Here is a 23,257-nt window from a genome sequence, read left to right as displayed (position 1 = left end):
AGGGGCAGAGAAAGAGGGACACACAGAATCGAAGCAGGCTCCAGGCTCTGAGCTGTCAGCACAGAGCCCAACGCAGGGCTCGAACTCATGAACTGCAAGATCATGATCTGAGCCGAAGTCGGAGGCTTAACCAACTGAGCCACACAGGCACCCCTGTTGTTTTTAGATAGAAACAAAATTTATGCTTAGAAATTACTTTGTTTGACAGAACGAATATTTCAAAACATGTCTGTGGTGGAAAATTCATCAAACATGTTGTTTGTGGCTATTGAAGAAGATGGTCATCATGGCTGTAAATCATGAGACCTTGTCTTTAACATTTGAGAATAAGATAAGTAATGACAATTGGCAAATGTTTGTAAACTTGTGGCCTATTTGAGGGTATTTATTGGGTTCTTAATCGTATTTAAAATTTTCACTCATATTAATTTGCTACCTATATGATTGGTGGTATTAATGGTATGGACTCTAGTTCATATAAAAGCGGATTTTTAGATCATTATTTTTCACCTACTTTTAAGGCTCCTTTGCTCATTTGTAAATAAATCCTTGATGTTCTGTGACATCTTGAGTTTCTTCTCTTCCTTCTGTCGGGTGATTTAGGGAATGGTAGATGGGGGTGATGAAAATCTCTGTGACAGAAAGTGGTTGGTGCATGAATCTCTCATGTGGTAAGAAAGTTCCAGAAAAACAGTTCGACAAGATTCCTAATTCCAACACAATAACCACCAAAACTCGCAGATGTCCTGAGGATGCCGACAGGTGGGGAGCTTGTGCTTAGATCCTGGTTCCCTGAAGCCCCGTGATTTGGGGGTGGAGCCAGTGGATGCTGCTTAGGCCACGTGGCTTGAGCATCTTTCCCCAAGAGACCCAACCATCTTCCAGCTGCGGGAGAAAGAGCCAAGAAGTTATCAGTCGAGACTGTTTTATCAGTTGAGCCTCTTCTGTTGGCATTCCTGGCCCAGGAGGGGAAGAACAAGACCCATTGGAAGGGTTCATTCAGGAGAACTCTTTGACTTAACCTAGAAGATCTGAGGAGAGAAAGCAAATGAGTGTCTTCATGGGACAGAGAAGGAAGAATATAGAAGAAAATGAATAACATAAGAGGCAGAAGAATAAGTTTTTTTTTTCTTCTCCTCCTTTAATTGTTGCTTACATGTAGACCTAGCATTGCCCCCAAAATAGTAGATGTTCTATAAACATCTGCTGGTGGTGGAGGTGATGGTTATTTCACGGAGAGCCACCTTCTGTGGTGAGGCTTCAAGTGAACCATCTGTTGCCCAAGTGGAATTATAGGTAATTTGGTAAAAGAAGGATTATAAATTACTTTTGCCCTTTAACTATTTCTTTGTTTTTATTAAACTATTTTTTTCAATGTTTATTTTTGAGAGAGGGGGGGAGAGAGAGAGAGAGAGAGAGAGAGAGGGAGGCAGTGTGTGAGTGGGGGAGGGGCAGAGAGAGAGGGAGACACAGAATCCGAAGCAGGCTCCAGGCACCGAGCTGTCAGCACAGAGCCCGATGTGGGGCTCGAACTCACGAACTGTGAGATCATGACCTGAGCCGGAGTCAGACGCTTAACTGACCGAGCCACCCAGACGCCCCCGCCCATTAACTATTTCCATGTTTCTCTACACAGAGTGTGGCCCGATACTTTTGTAACATCTGTATGCATTACTGACCTTCTTCTGTTCTAATACTTTAAAAATAACTATTAACAGAAACAGGAAGAAAAAAATGGAAGCAGTATGGAACGCTGTGGTTGTGGGGAAAACAACACAGAGTGGTTTTAAGTTCATCGCGTTCTGTTCATCTTCTGGTAAAAGGCTAACAGGTTTATTATTGAAATTTTTTTTCCCAAAAAAGGGGGGCTGTATTACAAAGGAGGGAAGCGTATAATAAAAGCCTTTTATGCAGCACAGAATGAGTAAAAGCAGCGTTAGTTCTGGCGGTGGTAAATGGAGAACACCATTTTCTCTGGCAAAGCACTTTCCTGTGCCTGCCTGAGTGAGCTTTGTCCCATCCCTATCCGCAAATATACATGGCCATCCTTACCTAGCAGACCCAGAGCAGAGTTTAAAATTAGTCAAGGAGAGGAAATTAAAGTAAAACTCCTTTTGCCATATTTAATTTGACCTGGGGGAATTTTGCACAAGTGGAAGGGACCAAAAGAAACACATGGCAAGTTGTTTCTCCCTTCTTCGTGTCCACATCCAGTCTGTCTTTGTTGCTAGGTCACGAACCTTATCAATGAGAAGAGACAATGGGTGTGATTTTTTGGGGGTAAGATATTTTTATGCTCTGTTTGGAGTCTCCTCCAAGAGATGTCATGGCCCTTCAGAGTCGGCAGTTGCTTAAGCGGCTGTGTTTGTTGAGAAGCTACTATGGGCCATGCACACTCACTTGTCTTCCTCGTCCAATACTCCAGACAGCTCTGTGTCAGCTCCAGTGCAGAGAACAGACCCCGAGAGCTTGACAGAGTCTAGATTCCTATGTGGGTCTTCTGACCACAAATGTTCTTTTTGAAGCAGGTAAACTCACGGGAGCTGATTGACTTTCTCCACCAAGGTCTTGGTTTTATTTGTAGTTCTTTGTTGTTAGCTCATGAATTTTCCACAGCCAGTTATCAGACTCCATACTTTTCTGGATCGTTTATCTCGACCATCGATAGGTCTGTATTTTTAAGTACAGTTTCAGTTTTTAAAAACAAAGTTAAATAGCGAGTGAATCGTAATGTCAGAAGACCCACATGTGTGAGTGTGTGTGCGTGTAGATTCTGGCACAGGTGTGCCAAGGGTAAGAGGAGAGACCTGGAGGGGTGGGCTAGTCTTTCGACGATCTTTTCCTTCGCAGGTGTCCTTATTTAAGAAAAATGGAATGTTGCTCATTTTGTGGTTTTTCTCATTGTCTGTGAGGATGGAATCAAAATCTGTTTGAGAGGGAAGACTTTTTGTTGAATGCCTTCTGAGTCCTGGAGTATATAAAGAAAAAATACACGAAGGTCCCACTCTCGAGTGAAACAACTCGAATGAGGGACACAGGAAGTGGACGAATAACTTGGATAAACTGTGCTGTGAGTGCCTGGGGCCTGGGGGTGGGATGGGAAAAGGACGAAAAGATAAGGATCCTCCCCTCATCCCTGTGACAAACTCTTACTAGCTCTTAATGCTTGGCTCACGTGCCCCTTATTATTTTTTTCAAAGGCTTCTCCAACTTTCTCCCAAGCAGAATTGTTTACTTCTTTATAGCAAAATATCTGTGTGTATTTCTTATGTACTGATCACATTTTCTCAACCAAAACTGTTATCAAAATATTCTAGAGCGTACAAGTAAGCTGTATGGGGTTGGGTTAAAGTGTAAAAAGGGTCCCAAACGTGCCTTTATGGAAAGGGTGCTACTTTCTCTAATTTTTTGGCCTAGTTGCTAAATGACATTGTCAACAGTATGTTAAAGAGCAAGAAAGCCTGTCACGTGGAAGTCCACGACCCTTCCAAATCTGTTTTTTTGAGGTATGGACAAATAGAAGATGATGTATTGTGGGATCAGTCAAATAAAATGTGGTCGTTTGCTCGGGAAGCAGGCACCACATTAGTCATGCTTCTAATGCTTCCACAGTCGAAGGGCATTCTCCTTATGACTCATTCAGGATCTTTGTCATAATTGTTTGGGGTTTTTTCCTATATGGGGGGCGCGAAGCCTCACTGAGCTTTTAATGGAATAGCTTTCACATTTCTCAGGGTGGCGGGTATGTGTGTGTGTGTGTGTGCGCGCGTAAAAAGAAGGAAATCTGTATAATAGAAGAATGTCTGCCTTTAAACAGTAAGTATTTATATTTAATATTGTGTCTTGAGATTGAGTTTTGAAATGAATAAATGTTTAAGTGGCTGATTAGAAGCCGTTTGGATGAGCTACTGTCACAGTGCATCAGGCGGCTCTGTCAGCTTGCCAGGAACAATGAATGAAAGGGAATGAGACAGACACTTTCCAAGACTTACGTTTCAAGAAGCCAGATATATGATACTGTTTGCATCTTGGCTCCCGTTTTCTATTGTTAGCATTTCTTTCTCTTGTGTAAATTTCAGAGGTGAAGGTCCCAAAGTATTTTATTAAAAAAAAATCAGTAAAGAAGCCACTTTAAAGAGCGAGATACGCATCCATTATGCTAACTGTTCATGCATAATACATCCACATACATGCAGTTTCTTTAGAACAGAGTGGCAAGTGGTTGTGCCAGAGAAAAAGTAATTACTTAGCAGTTTGAAAGTGAAAATGAGTCTCTTATTAACAGCAATCTATCCAGAAACAAAGAGCAAGGATCTCTGTTCTGAGGACATGTGTTTCCATCGAACACACAATACCTAGAATTTGGAGAATGCTGTAAGACAGCTTCAGGGGGCAGCTACTGCTTTATTGCCTGTGAAAATTGGAGGGAAAGAACTTTGAATTGGAAGAAAGAACGCCACCAAAAGAGAAGGAGGGTGAGGGGAATCCCATGTGAGGGGAATGAGTTCAGTTACTGTGTTCTTTAAGGAGAAGCCCAGGCACGTTCTAGCCCAGCTTCCCCAGGTGGAAGACTCTCCCCACCATTATCCAAGTTCATCACCAGAGATCCCAAAACAGGTAAATAGGCACCGTTCTGCTGCCGTGCGTGCTTCAACTTTTAAGTGTTGTAACTGGGCATAAAAGGAGTGAACTTCAAGAAAAATAAGTAAAAACGGTGGAGGGCTGCCTCCTTCTCAGATCTGGTGTTATAGCCTCTGCCATGTGTTCCCCTTGGACAGCGTTGGTCTCATTCTAGCAAGTGTTTTTATGAATTGCTTCTTTCTGGGTAGGTTGCAGGTTTCGTGAGAGCATGCTGTCTGTTACGTGCCCCCCGCCCCCCGTATCCCACTCCCCCCCCCCCCCCGTGCTTAACACAGTGCCTGGCACGTGTGGGTGCTGTAGGAGTAATTTGTTCAGTGCTTGGAGGAAGGAAATGGAGGCATTGGGTGATTACAGGAGACACCTGCTTAGAAGTCTCATTCAGTCAACTAAGGTAGTTGTCTTGTGTGGATTGTCTACTTTGTTGATGTTGTGTGTGTGCGGTGTGTGTGTGCCCTTCTTGGGTCCCAGACGTGCCTTTCTGTCTAGGCTGGCAACCCTGCACTGCATTTGTGTACCGTGGAGATAAACATGAATGTTTATGTGAGTGGAAGTTAGACACAATTCAGAATATTGGGACTTTTCTTGCCTCAAATATACACACAGCGACACGTAAAGAAAGCTTAGTGTCTCCCACAGTTCTCTGTATTTCTGCTGAGCCCCGTGAAGCAGATACTGTTGTATAAACAGTTGATGTGTGAGGGAGAAGGAAGGGAGGTGCCCGTTTTGGTGGGGGGAGGGAGGGATTGCCAGTTCACCCTGGAGAGACTTACCTCTGCGCATCATTCTGCCAAGTGCTTTGAAATGCTGGTTTCATTTCAGAAGCCAGGTATCTGCCTGGACTAGGCTCAAGGAACGTTCGTGGAACAGAGCCAGGCCTTCGCACATTGAGGCCAGGGCCTCTAATATTCAAAACCAGCAAGGCCAACCTCTGGCTAATTCACCACTTCATAAAGAGCCAGTATAGAGACTCTAGAATCGACCTCATGTCATCCAGCTAGCTTAACACAGTCAGCCCTCGTGCTGCTGGGTTCTACCCCAGCCGCCGGCTATACAGAGAGTCGTTGGGCATCATAATGAAGTGACGTGGGCCCAGGAACATCTGTTGCTATTGCAAAGTCTCCATGAGCAATTCTCACACAAAAAGAAACAGTTTCTACAAATGCTGCAGCTGTGTGGGCAGGGTAGAGGAAGGGGTAGGGTGGGTGAGGGGCTTCTGCAGGACATAAAGACGCAACATTCTCCCAAAAAGGCCCAGAATCCTTGCTAAGTTCCCTCTGTGGGTAGAATGAGAGAAAGGTTACAAGGTATTTTTGGGGGTTCACCTAAAATGATAAAATAAGTGGATATTTGGATTTCTGCTTAAGTAAAGGGGTACATCCTTCATATTTTGTTCAGCTCTGGTTTGGAGTAAGTCAGCTGCATTTGCCGCATGTGTAGATTCCCCCTCCCCCCGCAACACACACCCCTTTCAGTATCCATAGCAGATGGTAAATTCTGTGGCTGCCAGTTCTATCATAATGCGGTTGCAGAAAATAGAAAGCAAAGCCACACGAAGACCCCTGCTAGAATACAGCTGGGTTTGGGAGACGCTTCTGAATCCTCTGGTGATGCCTGTAGGGGTCGTGTTAAAAACATATGGCCGGATGGTAGAAACCGGTTCCTGGCACGTTAGAGTAAGACTGTGATACTGAGACCTGTTATTAACCAAAGCCTGTCTACCTAGGCCTTATGAGCGGAGAGCATGGGCATAAAGCTTTACTTCTGGGGAAAGGGTATAAGCCCACCTAAAATTGTCATGTGTGGTTCATGACCAGTAAATGGTACCTGCATGGGTGGTTTGTGTGTGATGTCTGTCGGTGGTCTTTTTCAAATCCCAGTAGGCAGAATGCTATCGTGTTTAATGTTCATATCTCAGTGAAAACCCTGGTTTTTCATTTTTTTTTTAAAACGTTTATTTATTTTTGAGACACAGAGAGACAGCATGAACGGGGGAGGATCAGAGAGAGGGAGACACAGAATCCGAAACAGGCTCCAGGCTCTGAGCTGTCAGCACAGAGCCCGACGCGGGGCTCGAACTCATGGACTGTGAGATCATGACCTGAGCCGAAGTCGGCTGCTTAACCGACTGAGCCACCCACGCGCCCCAACCCTGGGTTTTGATTTAGGGAAGAATTAAATTCACCTTGATTCTTTCAGGTGGAGCTTGGAGAGGGATATAGAAGAATCCAAGTGGTATTAAGTCAGGGACAGCACGCCCAAGCGCCAAATCTTAGATGAAGACGGTTTTTCACAGGGCATGTTATACCTTTCAGAAATGTCAGATTAAGAAACATGAAGTTAACTTGAAAGAAAGCATCAGATCTATTTCACTTGGCAATCATAACTCAGGCATGTAAGTCTAGTCAGAAATTATGTTTTGCTTATGCTCATTTAGACTAAACTGTGAGTTGTTGGAGGTGGGTGTGCCGACTGGCAGGGTGGCGGGGTAGTTCCACAGAAACAGAAGCCTCATTCTAGAAAACAAGAAGAACATTCCTGAAACAGCTGGCTAGCTAAGTGTTCCATCCCTTTGGGGAAAGATCTAACAAAGCTTATTTGAGAATCCAGAACTCTAGTGTTTAGAATTGTAAACACCAAAATGAATGAATGAATGAATGAATGAATGCAGTTTATCTGTTAAGTTGTAACTTGAAACTCAATTAGACGGCATTACTTCCCCTCCCACAGAGGAGAAATTCCTCAAGAAGACCTTAATGAAAGAATATGCCTTCTCAAGGAAATGGATGGGCTGATCCCTCTTCGGGAGGGTGTGAGTCAGGATTTAGTAAACAGCCTTGCTGAGTTAGCACCAGTGCCTCTTCCGTGTACTCTTGCCAGAATGGATTTTCCCCAAATGAATGGACATAGGTTTTTTGGTTTTGGTTTTTTTTTTTTTAAGTTTCAGTTCCTGAGACATTAAAGGGGAAGGCTGAACTGTTTATGTCTTAATTTTTTTTAACTAAGAAAAATATTTTAAAAGCACAGAAAAGGGCAGAGATTGATGTAACAAATATGGCCCTCACAGAATTAAATGTTGTTATTTTTTTTTTTTAACTAAAAAAGAATGCTGCAGGTAAAATCGAAGGTCCCCCGTGTCGCTCTGCCCTGGGCCCCTTTCCCTCCTTGTTTTAAGAGCCAGCTGCCATGATAAATTGTGTACGTGTCCTTTTATTATGTGTTTTTATATGTTTTATATATGCCATATGTATTGTGAAATGTACATTTATAGTATGCTATAGCATAGTATATAAAGTGATTTTATTCACTTAAGGTATACTTTGGTATATGTGCATCATCCTTTTTTTTTTTTTTTTCTGTTGTGTACCGAGTCCTTTTATTCGCCATTATGGCTTTTGCGGTATATGTTGACACAGAGCTTACGTGCATTTGCTGTCACTGGTGTCTAGTGTGTTATGTGAAAACACCATGATGTAGGGGCGCCTGGGTGGCGCAGTCGGTTAAGCGTCCGACTTCAGCCAGGTCACGATCTCGCGGTCCGTGAGTTCGAGCCCCGCGTCAGGCTCTGGGCTGATGGCTCGGAGCCTGGAGCCTGTTTCCGATTCTGTGTCTCCCTCTCTCTCTGCCCCTCCCCCGTTCATGCTCTGTCTCTCTCTGTCCCCAAAATAAATAAAAAACGTTGAAAAAAAAAAACAAAAAAAAACAAAAAAAACCCCACCATGATTTATTGTTATTACAAATGTCGCACATGTATGTACAGATCGGCTTGTACTAGAGATTCCAGTAACAGAATCTAGAAGTGGAATTTCAGGGGCGCCTGGCTGGCTCAGTCGGAAGAGCATGCGACTCTTGACCTCGGGGTTGTGCGTTCGAGCCCCACGTTGGGTGTAGAGATTACTTGCAAATAAAGTCTTTAAAGCAAAAGTGGAATTGCCGAGCCACAGGGTACGTGCATTTTCAGTTTTGGTAGTTTGTGATGCCAGTTGGCACTCCCACCAGCAGCGTGTGAGGGTTTTCTAACTCCCGAGAGCAAACTTTTTCCGTTTTTGCCAGTCTGATGGATGAGACTATCTCACTGTCTTTGTTTGGGTTTTCCAGCTTATCAGTGGCATCATGACGTTTTAACCATTGTCAATTGAAATGGAAAATATCCAAAGGCATGAAATCCCAATATGTTTATCTGGCACGGTAGGATTCAAATATAAAGTTGTGCTTTAGTCACATGACCCTCTGGTAATGGTATTAGAGTAGTCCCAGAAAATTCAGAAATTAATTCTCACTCTAATAGTGAAAAATAACTTTTTAAAGTTTTAGACACCTACGATGAAAATCTTTCTGAAATGTGTTATATACTTAACCCGGTTTGTGAAACTCACGGGTAAGTCGCATCAGTCCTCGTAATGAATGTGAGGCTTTTATAGCATTAATACCTTCAGGGCTTGTAAAACTAAGGGATGCTTGTTTCCATACCAGACACACTGGAAGGTCCTCAAGCTTTAAAAGTTATTTTTGCCTTTTAAGGTCTTACTCCTCCTAGTCTTTTCAGTGAGTCCTCCCACCTTTTAAAACTAAAAATTTGGGGCGCCTGGGTGGCGCAGTCGGTTAAGCGTCCAACTTCAGCCAGGTCACGATCTCGCGGTCCGTGAGTTCGAGCCCCGCGTCAGGCTCTGGGCTGATGGCTCAGAGCCTGGAGCCTGTTTCCGATTCTGTGTCTCCCTCTCTCTCTGCCCCTTCCCTGTTCATGCTCTGTCTCTCTCTGTCCCAAAAATAAATAAACGTTGAAAAAAAATTTTTTTAAAAAACTAAAAATTTGTTGGGGCACCTGAGTGGCACAGTTGGTTGAGCGTTAAGTCTCTTGATTTCGGCTCAGTTCACGATCCCAGGGTCGTGGGATCAAGCCCCACTCTCTCCCTCTCTCTCCCCCTCCCTCTGCCCCTCTCCCCAGCTTGTACTCGCTCTCTTTCTCTAAAAACCAAAACAAAAAAACCCCCACAAAAAAACCCTAAAAAATAGTTTGTCAATGACACATGCTTATTGTGGAATATTTTGTCTTCTCTTATTTTAATTTGCTACCTTCTCTGTCGAACTCTGAGGATGCAAGGATATCTTTTTCCCTGAGTGAAGGTTTCAAGGGACGCAGGGCAGCAGTTTGTGTTCAAGTGTCGTCACTTCCGGTTGTGCGCAGGTGTTCTGAATAGTTCTGGAGAGATGGTTCCTATCCAGTTTCAGGGAATCTGAGCTGCAGATGTGGGGGGTGTTCACTGTATTAGCCAAATACCCACTTAAAAAGAGGCACATATATTCTCTTAAAAGAGTGATTTGAACTCAAGGATGTTAAATGGGTCCGTTCCTGAGGAGATAACGAGCAGGAGGATGACTCATTATCTTAGAAGGTCCAAGGAAAGTGGCCAGATACAAATGGTACAGACACCATGCGATTGAGTAGAATAAGTACCATGTGACCATGAATGCTTCTTAAAGGTTTAAAATTTTCGTTTTCTTCTCATGAAATTGTTACTGTTTGTAAGTTTGCTCTTTTTTGCCTTCCCAAGCTTATGATAAAAATTTAACGTTTCCGTGTTTTCTCATTTCAGTGCGACAAAATCAGGCAAGAACGAGATGAAGCTGTTAAAAAACTGGAGGAATTTCAGAAAAGTATGTAAGCCTTTCATTGGAATTATTGTAAACACACCCCAACTGTGTTTTGGGATTATGTGGGTAGGCACGGCCCCTGTGTTTAGTTGCCGCGGCATTGAGTATCCAAGAAAGCAAGAATTGTCCTCCCATTTGCCCCCCACCCCCCACAATGTCCTGGCATTACTGTAATTTTCAAACAAATGCAATGAGCATTATTGTTTTAAGAGTATGTTATCATAAAAGACAGTTTGCCCTTGTTATGAAAAAATTTTACTATGTAGAACAGTCGAAGGAGAACAAAAATTACTTGTTATCTTGACTCTGAGAAAAGGCAGCGTTAGTGTTTTATAGTCTTTCTTTCTTGGTCTTTTGTCTGTAGGCAATATGTGTGTCCACAAAAAGCAAAGCCATGCTTTGCATTTAGTTTTGCAGCCTGCTCTTTTCAGGAAACGGTGTATTTTTTGCGTGTCAGTAGAGATGTATATTTGTCTTAATTTGTTTTTATATTAATTTGTGTTAGTATTTGTTTTAATTGCTGTCCGTCTTATTCTCTTATATGATCGTACCATAATTTATTTAAACATTTTTTTTCAATGATAGATGATGGATTCTTTCGGAGTTTTAGATATCCTAAATAATGCCGTGTCAAGTATTCTTACACATCTTTAGAGTGGTCTGATTTGTCTCTTACCTTAATTCATAGAAAAGGAATTCTAGTTCACAGAACTTACACATTTTTTTTAAGAGTTTGCATGTTTGAAATGGCCCCGTCTCACCAGGGAAAGTCATATGCCCATAAAAGCTGTAATAATCTAAATTTCTGCTATGGTCTTATTTTTGTATGTGATCCAAATCTGTTATTTAAAAAATTTTTTTTAACATTTATTTATTATTGAGAGACAGACACAGAGTGTGAGCAGGGGAGGGACAGAGTGAGGGGGAGACACAGAACCTGAAGCAGGAGCCAGGCTCTGAGCTGTCAGCACAGAGCCCGACGCAGGGCTCAAACCCACAACCCTCGAGATCATGACCTGGGCTGAAGTCGGATGCTTAACCGACTGAGTCACTCAGGCGCCCTTATCCAAATCTGTTATTAGCTTATCCCCTAAGATAGAATATATCTGGTCACACTCAGAAGGAACAGAAGGAAATATGTCATGGGAAGAGGACCAGACCTTAGCAGGAAAAGTGACCCTCTCCCTTGGAAGCAAGATCTTTCCCATCTTTCTGCAGATGCTGCATTAGGCTGTTTGATTGTATCATAAAACGTTGACTGGGTAACTACACAACAAAACAGTTTTTTCTTGCTGAAGGTTAAACAGCCATAAAAATGCAGCATTATCGTTAATTTCAATAGCCAGTTTATGTTTATTTCAAGGGTCTGGCTGTAACCACATCTCAGAGGAATATTGTTGATGTTACCTATCTTTGGAGGCCAGTACGCTATGACAGAAATATGTCTTATTTGTGAATGTGTGAATTGCAATGGGTGTAGGACTTTCTTCTTCCCTGATGCAGAATTAATGGGATGTTCTGACACCAAGTCACACCGAAAGGGTTATGCCATGGGCATGGTTATCAATTCATGTTCTCGAATCAACTCTTGATAGTGGATTGGCATGCTGTGTGTAGCGGGAATAATTCAAGTTCTTATGGTTGGACTTACCATAAAATGCTTTGGTCGGGTAGGTAGTAGGCATTTTGCCTCTTGTGTGATGCACACGTGGAAGGGGCTTCCCCCCAAATCAGCCTACCTTTAGAGTAACACATAAACTGCTCTCATCTACTTCTTTTTCCCTCTGTCTTTGTCTCTTTTCTCTAAATACCTTTGATAGTTTTAAAAATTCACACTTTTCCCTACGAGCACCTCAAAGCCCGAAAGAATCAATTGAAAGGTTAGTACAACAATCTTTATTGCTGTCTTCATTTAATTTTTCACTTTTCTGAGTCAGCTCAACCTTAAAGCTTGGATGGCAGGAAAACACAGTGCTGACTCTTGACTCGTCTCAAAAGAACAGGAAATGGGGATGAAGAAAACTTTGAATATTTGTTAAAACATTACGACTGTGGTCGATGACCTTTGAACCGAGGGTAGAAGTTCAGGTTTGGAAGGGAATGCCTCAGTTACCACCCGTAAAAAGCGCCCTTTGGTGTCAATCCACCTAGCCCTGAACGATTTCCGCATTCGTCAGATTGGGATAAATGATCCTGCCTCACAGGCTGTTCAAGGAATAAATGAGATACTTCATGTAAAAAGTGCTGAATGCATTGCCTGGCGTTAGAGTTCAAGGACTCAGTAAATATTAGCTGCTGCTGCCAGCATCTCATTCACTGCCCCGGCCAGAGTGCCCTTCAGTGTTAAGAGGACAGGAGTTAGTTCACGATTTCATTTTCGGACACTGATCTTGACATTTGGACAGCTCCCAGGGAAAGTTTCTTTGGGTGCTAAGCGGAAATCTGCCTGCCTGTAACGTTTACGGGCTAAACCTCGTTCTCCAAGCGCAGGAAGAGAGCAGCTGAACCAGGTTTAGGAGGAGCTCTGTTCCACAGGAGGGCTCTCCCGTCCCGGCTCAGCGTGCTCTTTCTAGCAGGTTTCGCCCAGATTTCCGTGCAGCTCTTCCTGAGCCTTCCTCCCGTCTTCCTGCACGAGGAGCATCACTGCCTAGCAAAGCCATGTTCCCTACGAAGGCAGATTCCTGTGCGAGGAGAAGTAAGTAAGGTCTTTGATGCCCTCCAGCCAGAACCTGAGAGCCTTTGCTCTGTGTTAGGGCACACCCGTTTTCCTGCACACCTGCCGGCTTTCGTCACTGTTTGCACACTATGTGAAGACCTTGCAGGTAACCTGATGTTGCAGGAGAACTTGTGGTACGTTCATCACATCTGCTTGGGAGACACCCTGCATCCGAGTATTGCTGACAGTTGGCCGGATGGAGAGGAGTTTTGCTTAGGGTGGCACCATTGGTGGCGTCCCCTTTGTTAATTTTTTTTTTTTTAAGTTTATTTATTCTCGAGTGAGAGAGAGACAAAGCCTGAGTGGGGGGGGGGGGGGGGGGGAGGCCAGGGAGAGAGGAAGACACAGAATCCGAAGCAGGCTCCAGGCTCTGAGCTGTCGGCACAGAGCCCTATGTGGGGCTCAAATCCCTGAACTGTGAGATTGTAACCGAAGCCAAAGTCGGACGCTCAACCGACCGAGCCATCCAGGTACCGCCCCCCCCAAAGTTTTTTAATTTTAATGTTTAGTTTTGAGAGAGAGAGAGAGAGAGAGACACGTTGAGTGGCGGAGGGGCAGAGAGAGGGGAAGACACAGAATCCGAAGCAGGCTCCAGGCTCTGAGCTGTCAGCACAGAGCCCAACGGGGAGCTCCAACCCACGAACCGTGAGATCATGACCTGAGCCGAAGTTGGACACTTAACTGGACTGAGCCACCCAGGCACCCCTGGTGGTATCCCCTTTGAATACAACAAGTTAGAAAGAGACATGGAGAAATGGGAGTCGCCTAGAAATTGGTTTGGCTGGGCCTGACCGGTTAGAACTCTGTAATTTGACATCTGTTACTTGACTTTTTGGGCTTCAGTGTTCTCAAATACAAAACTTGCGATAGTACGTGCCTCCTAAGACTGTTGTGAGAATTCATGACAGAACACATGTAAAGGGTGTGGAACAGGCTGGACATGTAGTTGGCCCGATAAATGGTGATGGTGGTTGTGTCCTGAGCAGTTCTGTTCTAGAGAGAATGTTCTTGTAAAAGGGTGTTCACAGATGAACGTAGGCCTGATCGGTTTTCTCCGTCGTTGAGACAAACACAAACCGGGTAACCTAGTTGATACCTAGCATCATGCTAGGTGCAAGGGAGTCCCACGTGAGCAAAGAAAAATTCCTGCTCTCATGCTCACGGTTAATAAAAGACGAAAGCAGGGGCACCTGGGTGGCTCAGTCTGTTGAGCGTCTGGCTTTGGCTCAGGTCATGATCTTGCAGTTTGTGAGTTTGAGCCCCGCGTTGGGCTTTGTGCTGACAGCTCAGAGCCTGGAGCCTGTTTCGGATTCTGTGTCTCCCTCTCTCTTGCTCCTCCCCCGCTCGTGCTCTGTCTCTCTCTCTCTCTCTCTCTCTCTCAAAAAATAAAAATAAACCTTAAAAAAAAAAAAAGACGAAAGCAAGTGACAAAGAAAGAAAAGCCCAGTTGCCCTACGGTGTGATGCATTCTATGATGGCACGTATGTACATGTGCTTTGGGGTCACGAAGAGGAGAAACGAACTTGGCTAATGCAGCTCGACTGGTAGACGCAACAGTCAACGTACTTTTAGGTTATGCTTCTTACTTCTCAGAGTCATTAAAAACAAGTGTTACTATGGAAAGTATCAAGCTTATGCAAAAGTGAGAAAATAGTATAACGAACCCCCATTTATGCAGTATACAGCTTCGACAGTTAACCAGCTGATGGCCGAGTTAATTTCATCTCTGCATTCATACCTCTGTTCTCACCAACCTCAGATTATGTTGAAACGAATTCTAGCCATCATCTCATTTTATTTGTAAATATTTCAGTATGTATTTCTAAAATACCTGGATTCGGCTTTCTTCTTTTTTAAAACCTTCATGTCATCGAAATTATAGACACTTTTAGGGGTTGTGGTCATGGTCTGTGGATATTACGAGACAAGCCTGCGTTCAGCACCGTAAGGCAAATCACTGAATGAACACCTAAAGGTTTTTAAAACTTCTGTCCTTTGGAAGGTGCAAATGAAATGATGTATTACAGAAATATCTGTTTTGTGTCATGTAACCTGACTTTTGGTTTTAGAAATGAGGTCATGCTTTTTAAAGATATAATTGCCCTTCGAAGTATGTCCTCTTTTGAATCTGGAAAGTTGATAAGTACGTTTCTTTGCTACCTTTTTAGCATAGGGATAATTTTTTAAACTAGAAATCAAAGCACTATTTCTGATTTCTACTGTTCCCTCTTAGAGGAAGAGATTAAAAAAAAAACACACCTACCTGATGGAGTCTACTGTATGAGAATTGGAGAAAATGTGGGCTAGTGCTACCTATGTAAGTTTATCAAGTTAAATTACAGGGCAGATTTTTACAAAATGTTCAGAAAATAAGTTTTTTTTTTTTCTTTTTGCTAGGCTTAAACCTGGCTATGGTGGAATGATTTTTCTCACTCTTCCATGAGCAAGAATGTTGTTGAATAAAAAGTCAAATTCCTATGAAACATGCAGAGTGTTTATGTTTTTGTTATGATCATGGAAATACCAGATTGTGGGAGAAGAAGTCAAGTAGTTAAGGCTAAAAAATTCAAAGTAATATTTGATGTTGTAAAAATTGTGTAGGTTTCTTTTCTCTTTCCTTCACATTTTTGAAGAATCTACCTTGTAAACACAGTGATAAAATGCCAAGAATATTAGGATTTTAAGGAAATAATAGAGCCTATTATTTAAACTACAATATAAAAGGCAATTATATTGATGAAGAGCTACATGGGCTTTGTGTGTGTGAATAAACTTGGCCTGTGTTCAGCTTCTATTTGTTCTTCTGGCATAAACACATATTGTGTGTGATTCCAGTTTAATGGGGACCCGTTTGTATGCCAAGCAGCTGCATTTTAGGACCTATTGCGTGATTTCATAGCTCTCTGAAAATTGGTTCTATTCAGAACAAGAGATAGAATAGGAGGGGGGGTGGTGGGGAGGGGGGGGCGCAGAGCCTCAACACACAATCATTTCTTTTCAATTGGAGCCAGAAAGGTTGATGACAACATGACCATTGTGTTATAATGATAAGACCACTAAGGCATCTGTACCTCTCATCAAGGCTTTCACACAACAGCAGATACAATTTAATTCACTGCTCTGTCAGCAGTGCTGATACCATTATGCCGTCTGTCTCCACAGTTATAATCACTGTCCTCTGAGAAATGCAGTTGAAATGATCTTGAGCAGTCAAAGAAACTCTCAATTAAGGCTGCCACTTCCAATGTGTCAGATTGTGTCTTATGCACTTGGTACAATTTTCACTTCCAATCCTGTTTATTTACAATGTCTACCAGTAATTACGCTTAACGTGTCATTTAGTGAGGGGGGCCCCTGCCAAGCCGATTGTTGGGTGCTGCCGTACCATTGAGTGGGAGTTTCTCGAAGTCAATGCCATCAGCAGCTTTTAGGCCCTGATGGGATGCAGTAGTAATGTTGATAATGCAAGTATCGTGCTCATCAAGTCATAATTAGATGCCACTCAAATGTGCCACTTGTAATAACAGTGTTGATTCATGTTTTTCTCGGTGACTGCAACTACTAATTAGTTAAGTGGTTTTTGGTTGGCCTGCATTTGCTGCAGATTATTATTACCCCTGAAAAAATGTCAAGGTTAGAGATGTTTCTGGCCATTTAGTCCTGCTTTATGAATCTGAATATTAACATAATAAGAACTTTGGACGGACTTAGGAAGTAATACATTTTTGTATTTAATTTGGAGAGAAATTTTCCCCCCCTGAGTTTAATCATAATTGCAGGTTAATTAAGCTTAAATGAAGCAAAAGTAATCTCTCTTTGTGTTATGTGAGCCCAGTGCTTTTTGCCTAACTTTGTTGGGTTTCACATTTGGGTAGACTTAATTTTTCTTTCTTAAGCCAAACAAATGTCAGTGAGTATACCCCTCTACAGTTAAGTTTAAGATTCTGAGCGTTTTCTTGTAACTAGAAACATGGGCAAGAGGAATTGGCATGTCCCTTGGTCTTTCGAGTACGATTCAAGTTCTCAACTTTGTACCTGTAGATCTCCATTTATATAGAGCAGCTATTTAGAAAAAAACCCTCAAAATAACTATTTTTCAGGCATTGGTAAAGTACCGAATAAAATTCTGTTTTCTTCCGAATCTCCTAGCAGTCTGTGATACAAGCAGCATCTGATTTCATCGTCCTATGGTGCATAAACCTTGTTGCTCTGCTCTTCTGCCTTGGAGTTTACTAAAAGTAACCACTTTGTCCCTGATAAAGACTGCTGTTACAGTACTGGCCATCACTAAGCTGCCACATCCGTTACTCCAGTTAAAGAGATCAATTGGAGGTTTATTTTTAAAAAATGTCTCTTTTGCTAGCTTTCCTTATTAGATCCACGTGTTCTGTCCTGTTACGCAAAGGAAATCACGTGTGCCACTTTTTATTTAGGAGAGACTCTGTCGTCCAAATTCGTGGACGTGTCTGGCTGCGTGCACAGGTACATGGGAAGCAGACACTTAAAAAAACATCCTAACTAGCTTTCTTACAATGTGTGCACTGGCAGTAAAAGCCTCTTCCTTGTGTTCTTTTTTTCCCTTCCACATTCATATATTAGCTAAGATTTAATCAGGACAGCCTCTTCAACACTTTTTTTTTTCCATGAGAGCTGAAGGTCTGGCTAGCTAAAGAATTGAAGTATTCTGAGTCATGGGACGAAACGTGTGGGCTTCTGGAATCACTGACTAATCTCTGAATGCTGAGACTTTTTTCCCCTCATTCCTAGTTTCTCACATGGTTATAGAGGAAGTCAATTTTATGCAGAACCATCTTGAAATAGAGAAGACCTGTCGAGAAAGCGCCGAAGCTTTGGCAACAAAGGTGAGACTCTTTAAAGAAGGGAATTCTACTTGAGCTTTTTAATTTCAACGTGCTTTTCTGAAGAGTGGCCTCTGCCCTTTTCTGCCCCCCTGGTTTTCTAATCCGTTGTCTCCACTCTGACGATGAGGACAGTGTTATAAGTTCTCAGACTCCTGGAAGCGGCTTATGGAAATATCTTACTGCATAGGGTATTTTGACTGCAACAGGGGGCATTTCTTTATATGTATTTCAGCATTTGTGCTTTTTTGCCTGTGAAAAATGGCCCCAGAGGAGTTCTTCCAGCTGGACTTCCTAGATGTCTGTGCACTGGGTGAAAATGTTAACCAAGTTTAAAACTAACCTGGTGGGACGTAAAGGATCAGTGAGTGTTTCGTGTTTGATGTAGATGAAAAAGTCAGCCTCCAGCCTTATATTTCAGGTGATTATTTGTGAAAGCAGAGTGAGGGCATACGCTAAAGGTGACCCCCAGTGCTCTGCTGATTGCGTCTCGCTGATGAATTTACCAAGAGTGTAATTTTCTATATTCTGTCTCATCAGAAGTACATTATTATTAAAGAACGTTTTTATCTCCGTCTTACGTATTTTGGGTTGAGTAAAATGCATCTGAACCACTTCATCAGGAAATGGATGACAGCAATTTTTAGCCAAATATCATTAGTAATTGCCGGTTGTGTGTCTTTCCCCTCTTCCCCATCAGGTGCCTCCAAAGTGTGTCTTTGGATGTGACTGAAATTCTGCAAATCAGTCCATCAGTCCGTCTGTATATGTCTCTATGTAATTTGTATGCATTAGCAGTGTGCTTGCTAGAGGTGTTTGCTTAATTGTTTGCGTGATGACACTACGTTGGGATTCACAAGATAATGCAGCCAGAGCCTCAGAATATAAATGATGTGCATGCAACTTCCCTTCTGTTATTTGTGTCTGAAGAATACGTAGCAGCGCGGGCCTTCACTTTCAAAACGATGATGATGTGAGCGCTCTCCCCCCGCTGCATCCGTGCTACACGTCGCTAAGTGTTCACTGGTCCACAAAACTGCGAATTCTCTTCTCAAGTCCTGAGGGTCTTCTTTTGGAACAAGTAGAGAAATGTAGTCGGAGCGCACTAGCTGCTCCGAATTTGCAGTGGCTGAGGATGGTCTCTGTGTTTCCCCTCGCTATTCATAAGTGCCTAAGTATTCCTGTTGCCAATAGGACACGTGGAACGAAAAGGCTTGACTGACTCTCAGGATGGGCAGACTTCACGGAGAGCAGCAGTTTGGGAGGCGGTATATACAGGTTTCATTCCCACTTATGTCATTTTGGGCATATGTGACTGACTTCGGGCAGGTTAGTTCTGGTTCCTGGACGGCTGTAGTCTCCTCTTAAATGACAGGATAGACTAGAGTGAGGACTGAAGGGAGAATGGGGAGGACTTTTTTTTGTGATGCACTTTACTCATGGGTCTGTACAGGCCCTTTTTTTTTTTTTAAGCTTATTTATTTTGAGAGAGAGGAAGAGAGAACATGAGCAGGGGAGGGGCAGAGAGAGGGAGGGAGAGAGAAACCCAAGCAGGCTCCTCACTGTCGACGTGGAACCCGACTCAGGGCTCGAACCCACAAACTGCGGGATTGTGACCTGAGCCGAAATCAGGAGTTGGTCACTTAACCCCCTGAGCCACCCAGGTGCCCCTGTATAGGTCCCTTTAAAGAAAGATTTGATTCCTGCCTTTCTGTTTTTAACTAACAGGTGACTTTGAGCAAGAGAATGCACCTGTCTGAGCTATGGTTGTCTTAAGTGTCAGGGTAGACCAGTGTTGATTTCTTAAGAATACCCTACACCCACTGGTGGCCATGTGTGGGCTGAGAAAGCTGCCATGTGACTGTTATGGTCATCCGTGGTTATGAACCACTGTGTTGCTAATCTCAAAGGTCAGTTTTGTAATTTAGTCTTGACCATGGGACCCTTCCCTCTGCCGTTTGTCCTCTGTTCTTTATGAAGTCTTTTGAAAATGGACATACGGCTTGTTTTTGAGGATACAATGTGACCTTATGGGACTTGGAATAAAAACACAAGTCAACAAAACCTATAGATGTGCTCATTGGATCTGGAAGATCCTACAGCTTTGAATGCAAAGTTTGGAAGCTTCTCTATATGTATGATCAATAAACCACACGTCCTGATTTAGATATCCCAATTGTCATTTTTGAAGGTAGGCTCCATTTTTAAAGCAGCAAAGTTTCTGCAAATTTATTCTTATTTTCCTGAATCTTTGCTTTCAAATTAATGACAAATGGAATGTTTAGTTCTTAAGGTGCAATTTGCATAATGTTCTTAAAAGCAAGGGTGGGTACTTTGCTAAAATGTGTAGGTTAACCTGATAAATGTGGACCAGTTATTTAAACCATATGGTCCAAATCTGTTTAACTTGCTTATTTTGTATCTTTAAATATTCATTATGCTGCACCCAATATGAAAACTACTTAAATTTGAATGTACTAGAGGATTCTGTTACTGTAGGGTTATAAAAGATTTAGTTTTGCTTTGTGACTTAGAATGGTTCCAAAAAACAGCATGCCGTTAACATATATAACTTGATGAATAATAACTTCGGTGAAATTGCATAGCCAAAATTTGTGAATTCAGAGTTTCCAAAAATACCCAGTTAGCACGGTCATGAGGTCTTTATGTACATAAATCTTACGTTTCTTCTTCCGAAACATGACAATGATGTTTCAGAGAAGACTTTTGAAATTTTCTAGGTGGCTTTTTTGTTTTTTTCTATTTTTTGTGACTAGGCTCCATGCCCAATGTGCTGTTTGAACTCATGACCCTGAGATCAAGAGTCCATGCTTTACCTACTGAGCCAGCCAGGCACCCAGTGTTCGGCTTTCTTCTTGAGTTAGTAACTTTGTTAAATAGAGTAGTACGGCCAGCCGAGGGCTGGTGGATTTTAGTGCCTGACTTGATAGAGAGAGGCATTAAACTCTTTTGAGGGTAGGACTGTTAACTATCAGGTTATTATTATTGTGATGGTGGCCCTGGAGCTGACGTATTAAGCACCAGATGGCAAAAATTAGCATTTTTGTGCTTTCGTGAGTATCCTGGAGGAAGAAAAAATTGCATGGATCGTGGATGTATATGTTGGTTGAAGAAAACGAGCTGATAGACTATTTCCAAAGAAAAATCAGATGCACAAACTAAACTTCTTTTGTAAGAATGAGTAGCGAACACTGAATTTTTACTGCATGTCAGTCACTGTGTTAAATACTTTATATGTAATATCTCCTTCAATCTTCACATTATGGAGTAGAAGCTATTTTTCTCCCTAGTTCACTGATGAGGAAACTGTCACCCTGAAAGATGAGGTTATTCTAGAGGCAGAAACATTTGATTACAGAGCAGGATTCTTGACTCTGCTGATTTTATAGAAATGTATAATAACACATTGCCTTTCTCTGTATCAAAGATTCTTAGTATTGACGTACATTAGAGTCACCCGAGGACTCAGAGAAAGTACTGTGCTGGGTTCCACTCCCAGAGGTTTGGGTCTGTTGCAAGCCTGTGCAGTGAGAGTTTTTAAAAGCTCTCTAGAGATGTTAATGTGCAGAGCTGGAAACCATTAGTTTAAGTGGTAGGAGGCAGAATTACAAATGAAGGCTTGAGGGTTTTTTTCACCTTTTCCTTAAATTGTTATTTCCTCCTAATGTTCAGAAAAGATGGTGTTGTCCGGGAATTGACCATGATCCTTGAGCACAGCATAGGTCTACTCTGTAGCATTCATGGTTCAGAGAACCCACAGCAGTCTTCACTTGAATGTTTCATCTGAAGAGAGAGAGGCTGAGAGGGAGGACGGGCTCCCATCTAGTTCTTGATCCTGTAATGTATCTTGGGGAGCTAGAAGCCCGAACTGTGGGCTGGGGACAGGGAAGAAAAAGGCAGTGTCAGATTCCCTGAATAGAACTCACTGGGCTTCCCAGGGAGAATCTGCAGAAGGGTTCATAGCCATTTCTGATGGATTGATTCTTCCTGACTCCCCAGAGAGGTCAGGGAAGCCTCTTGTGCTCCAGACCAGGCTACTTAAGATACATTTAGATTCAACGTTATTGGGGTGAAAATCAGATCTCCCAGTTTGAAATGGTCTGGGCTTTTCCCTGAGGAGTCCTAATGACCACAAATGAAGGGCCAAAGCCTGACAAGTAAGTACGAGCACAGCTTACTCTGACATAAGGTGATTAGTGGAGAAGGGGAGTTAGCTTTGCATTGAACTAGGTCTCTGTATTAATTTCCAGTGTCAGTTACGAAATTCACAACTTGTCGTGTTGGTCATTGGCCCTTAGAGAAAGAAACATGGTTTCATCTCTAAATGTTCGTGTGTTCAGAGAAGACCTTTTATTTTGCAGTCTTGAGAAGAGAAAACATGAGAAAACCATATTTTCCTTCTGTGGACTTTGGACCCAGGTTTAGTCTTTTTTTTTCTTTTTAATGTTTATTTTTGAGAGAGAGAGCGTGCTCGCACATGCAAGTGGGGGGGAGAGACAGAGAGGGAGACAGAGGATCCGACGTGCCCCATGCCGTGCTCAAACTCACGAATCCTGAGATCTGACTGGAGCTGGAAGTAGGAGGCTTCACTGACTGAGCCACCCGGGCGCCTCCCCTCCTCCAAGTTTACTCTTTGTGTGTGCTTTGTACTAATATTCATATGGACATAAACATGAACCAAAGAAGGCAATGATAATTGAGCAACTGAAACTAAAAAGCAATTAATTTCTGCAAAAGGAGTAACAAATACATTAATGAATTAGGATTTCTTTTCTTTGCTGTGAATTGGAACTCTATAGAGATAGTAGAAACATATCTTGTGCTTTCTTCCATTGTGTATTATTAGAACTCTAGATGGAAACACGTCTTGAACTGGCTTAAGAAAAGTAGGAATTTGTTAGTGAGGGATATTGGAGAATCCCACGGAATCTATCTATGGGCTAGGAGAGTATTTCAGGAATGGACTGGAGCCCTGTGGGAAACCCATCTGCATTATTTTCCTCTGCCTGTCTCTACACATCAGCTCCATTTTTGGCTTTGCTATGGACCCCCTTCCTCTATTCCTCAATTCAGAGTTGGAATGTGGGTGCCAATAGTTTCTGTACATGCAGACGTGTGGAAGGAAACTCCTCTCCGTGTTCCAGCCTCCAGATTTCTGGAGAACGGATCCATCTGACCAAGCTTGGCCTTGTGTGCCTAATCTGTGGACTGATTAGCTGTGGCCAAAGGGATAGGGTGTGCTCTGGGGGAACATGGTTGTTCCCGTAGCAATTCTGCCGAACAATGAAGAGTGTAGCAGTGTCCAGAGAAGAGAAAGGGCTGAGCTAACAAACATTTACAGGGCATGCATAGCAGCAAAGAAAACATTTTT

General features: G+C 42.6%; 1 protein-coding gene across 6 annotated transcripts in view; it reads left to right on the top strand.

The window, feature by feature from the left end:
• Nucleotides 1-23,257, top strand: part of SHTN1 (shootin 1) — a 102,002-nt gene that overhangs the window by 15,850 nt on the left and 62,895 nt on the right. For 5 of the 6 annotated variants that reach the window (XM_023240982.2, XM_023240984.2, XM_045040731.1 and 2 more), the window contains exons 3-4: nucleotides 10,233-10,293; nucleotides 17,774-17,868. In XM_023240982.2, coding sequence (XP_023096750.1) covers nucleotides 10,233-10,293; nucleotides 17,774-17,868 — 156 coding nt within the window. The remainder of the gene's footprint in view (nucleotides 1-10,232; nucleotides 10,294-17,773; nucleotides 17,869-23,257) is intronic. The other variant, XM_023240983.2, reaches the window with a different exon arrangement.

The sequence above is a fragment of the Felis catus genome, chromosome D2, assembly GCF_018350175.1.
Source record: "Felis catus isolate Fca126 chromosome D2, F.catus_Fca126_mat1.0, whole genome shotgun sequence".
Lineage (NCBI taxonomy): Eukaryota > Metazoa > Chordata > Mammalia > Carnivora > Felidae > Felis > Felis catus.
This window is presented reverse-complemented; position numbering and strand designations above follow the sequence as displayed.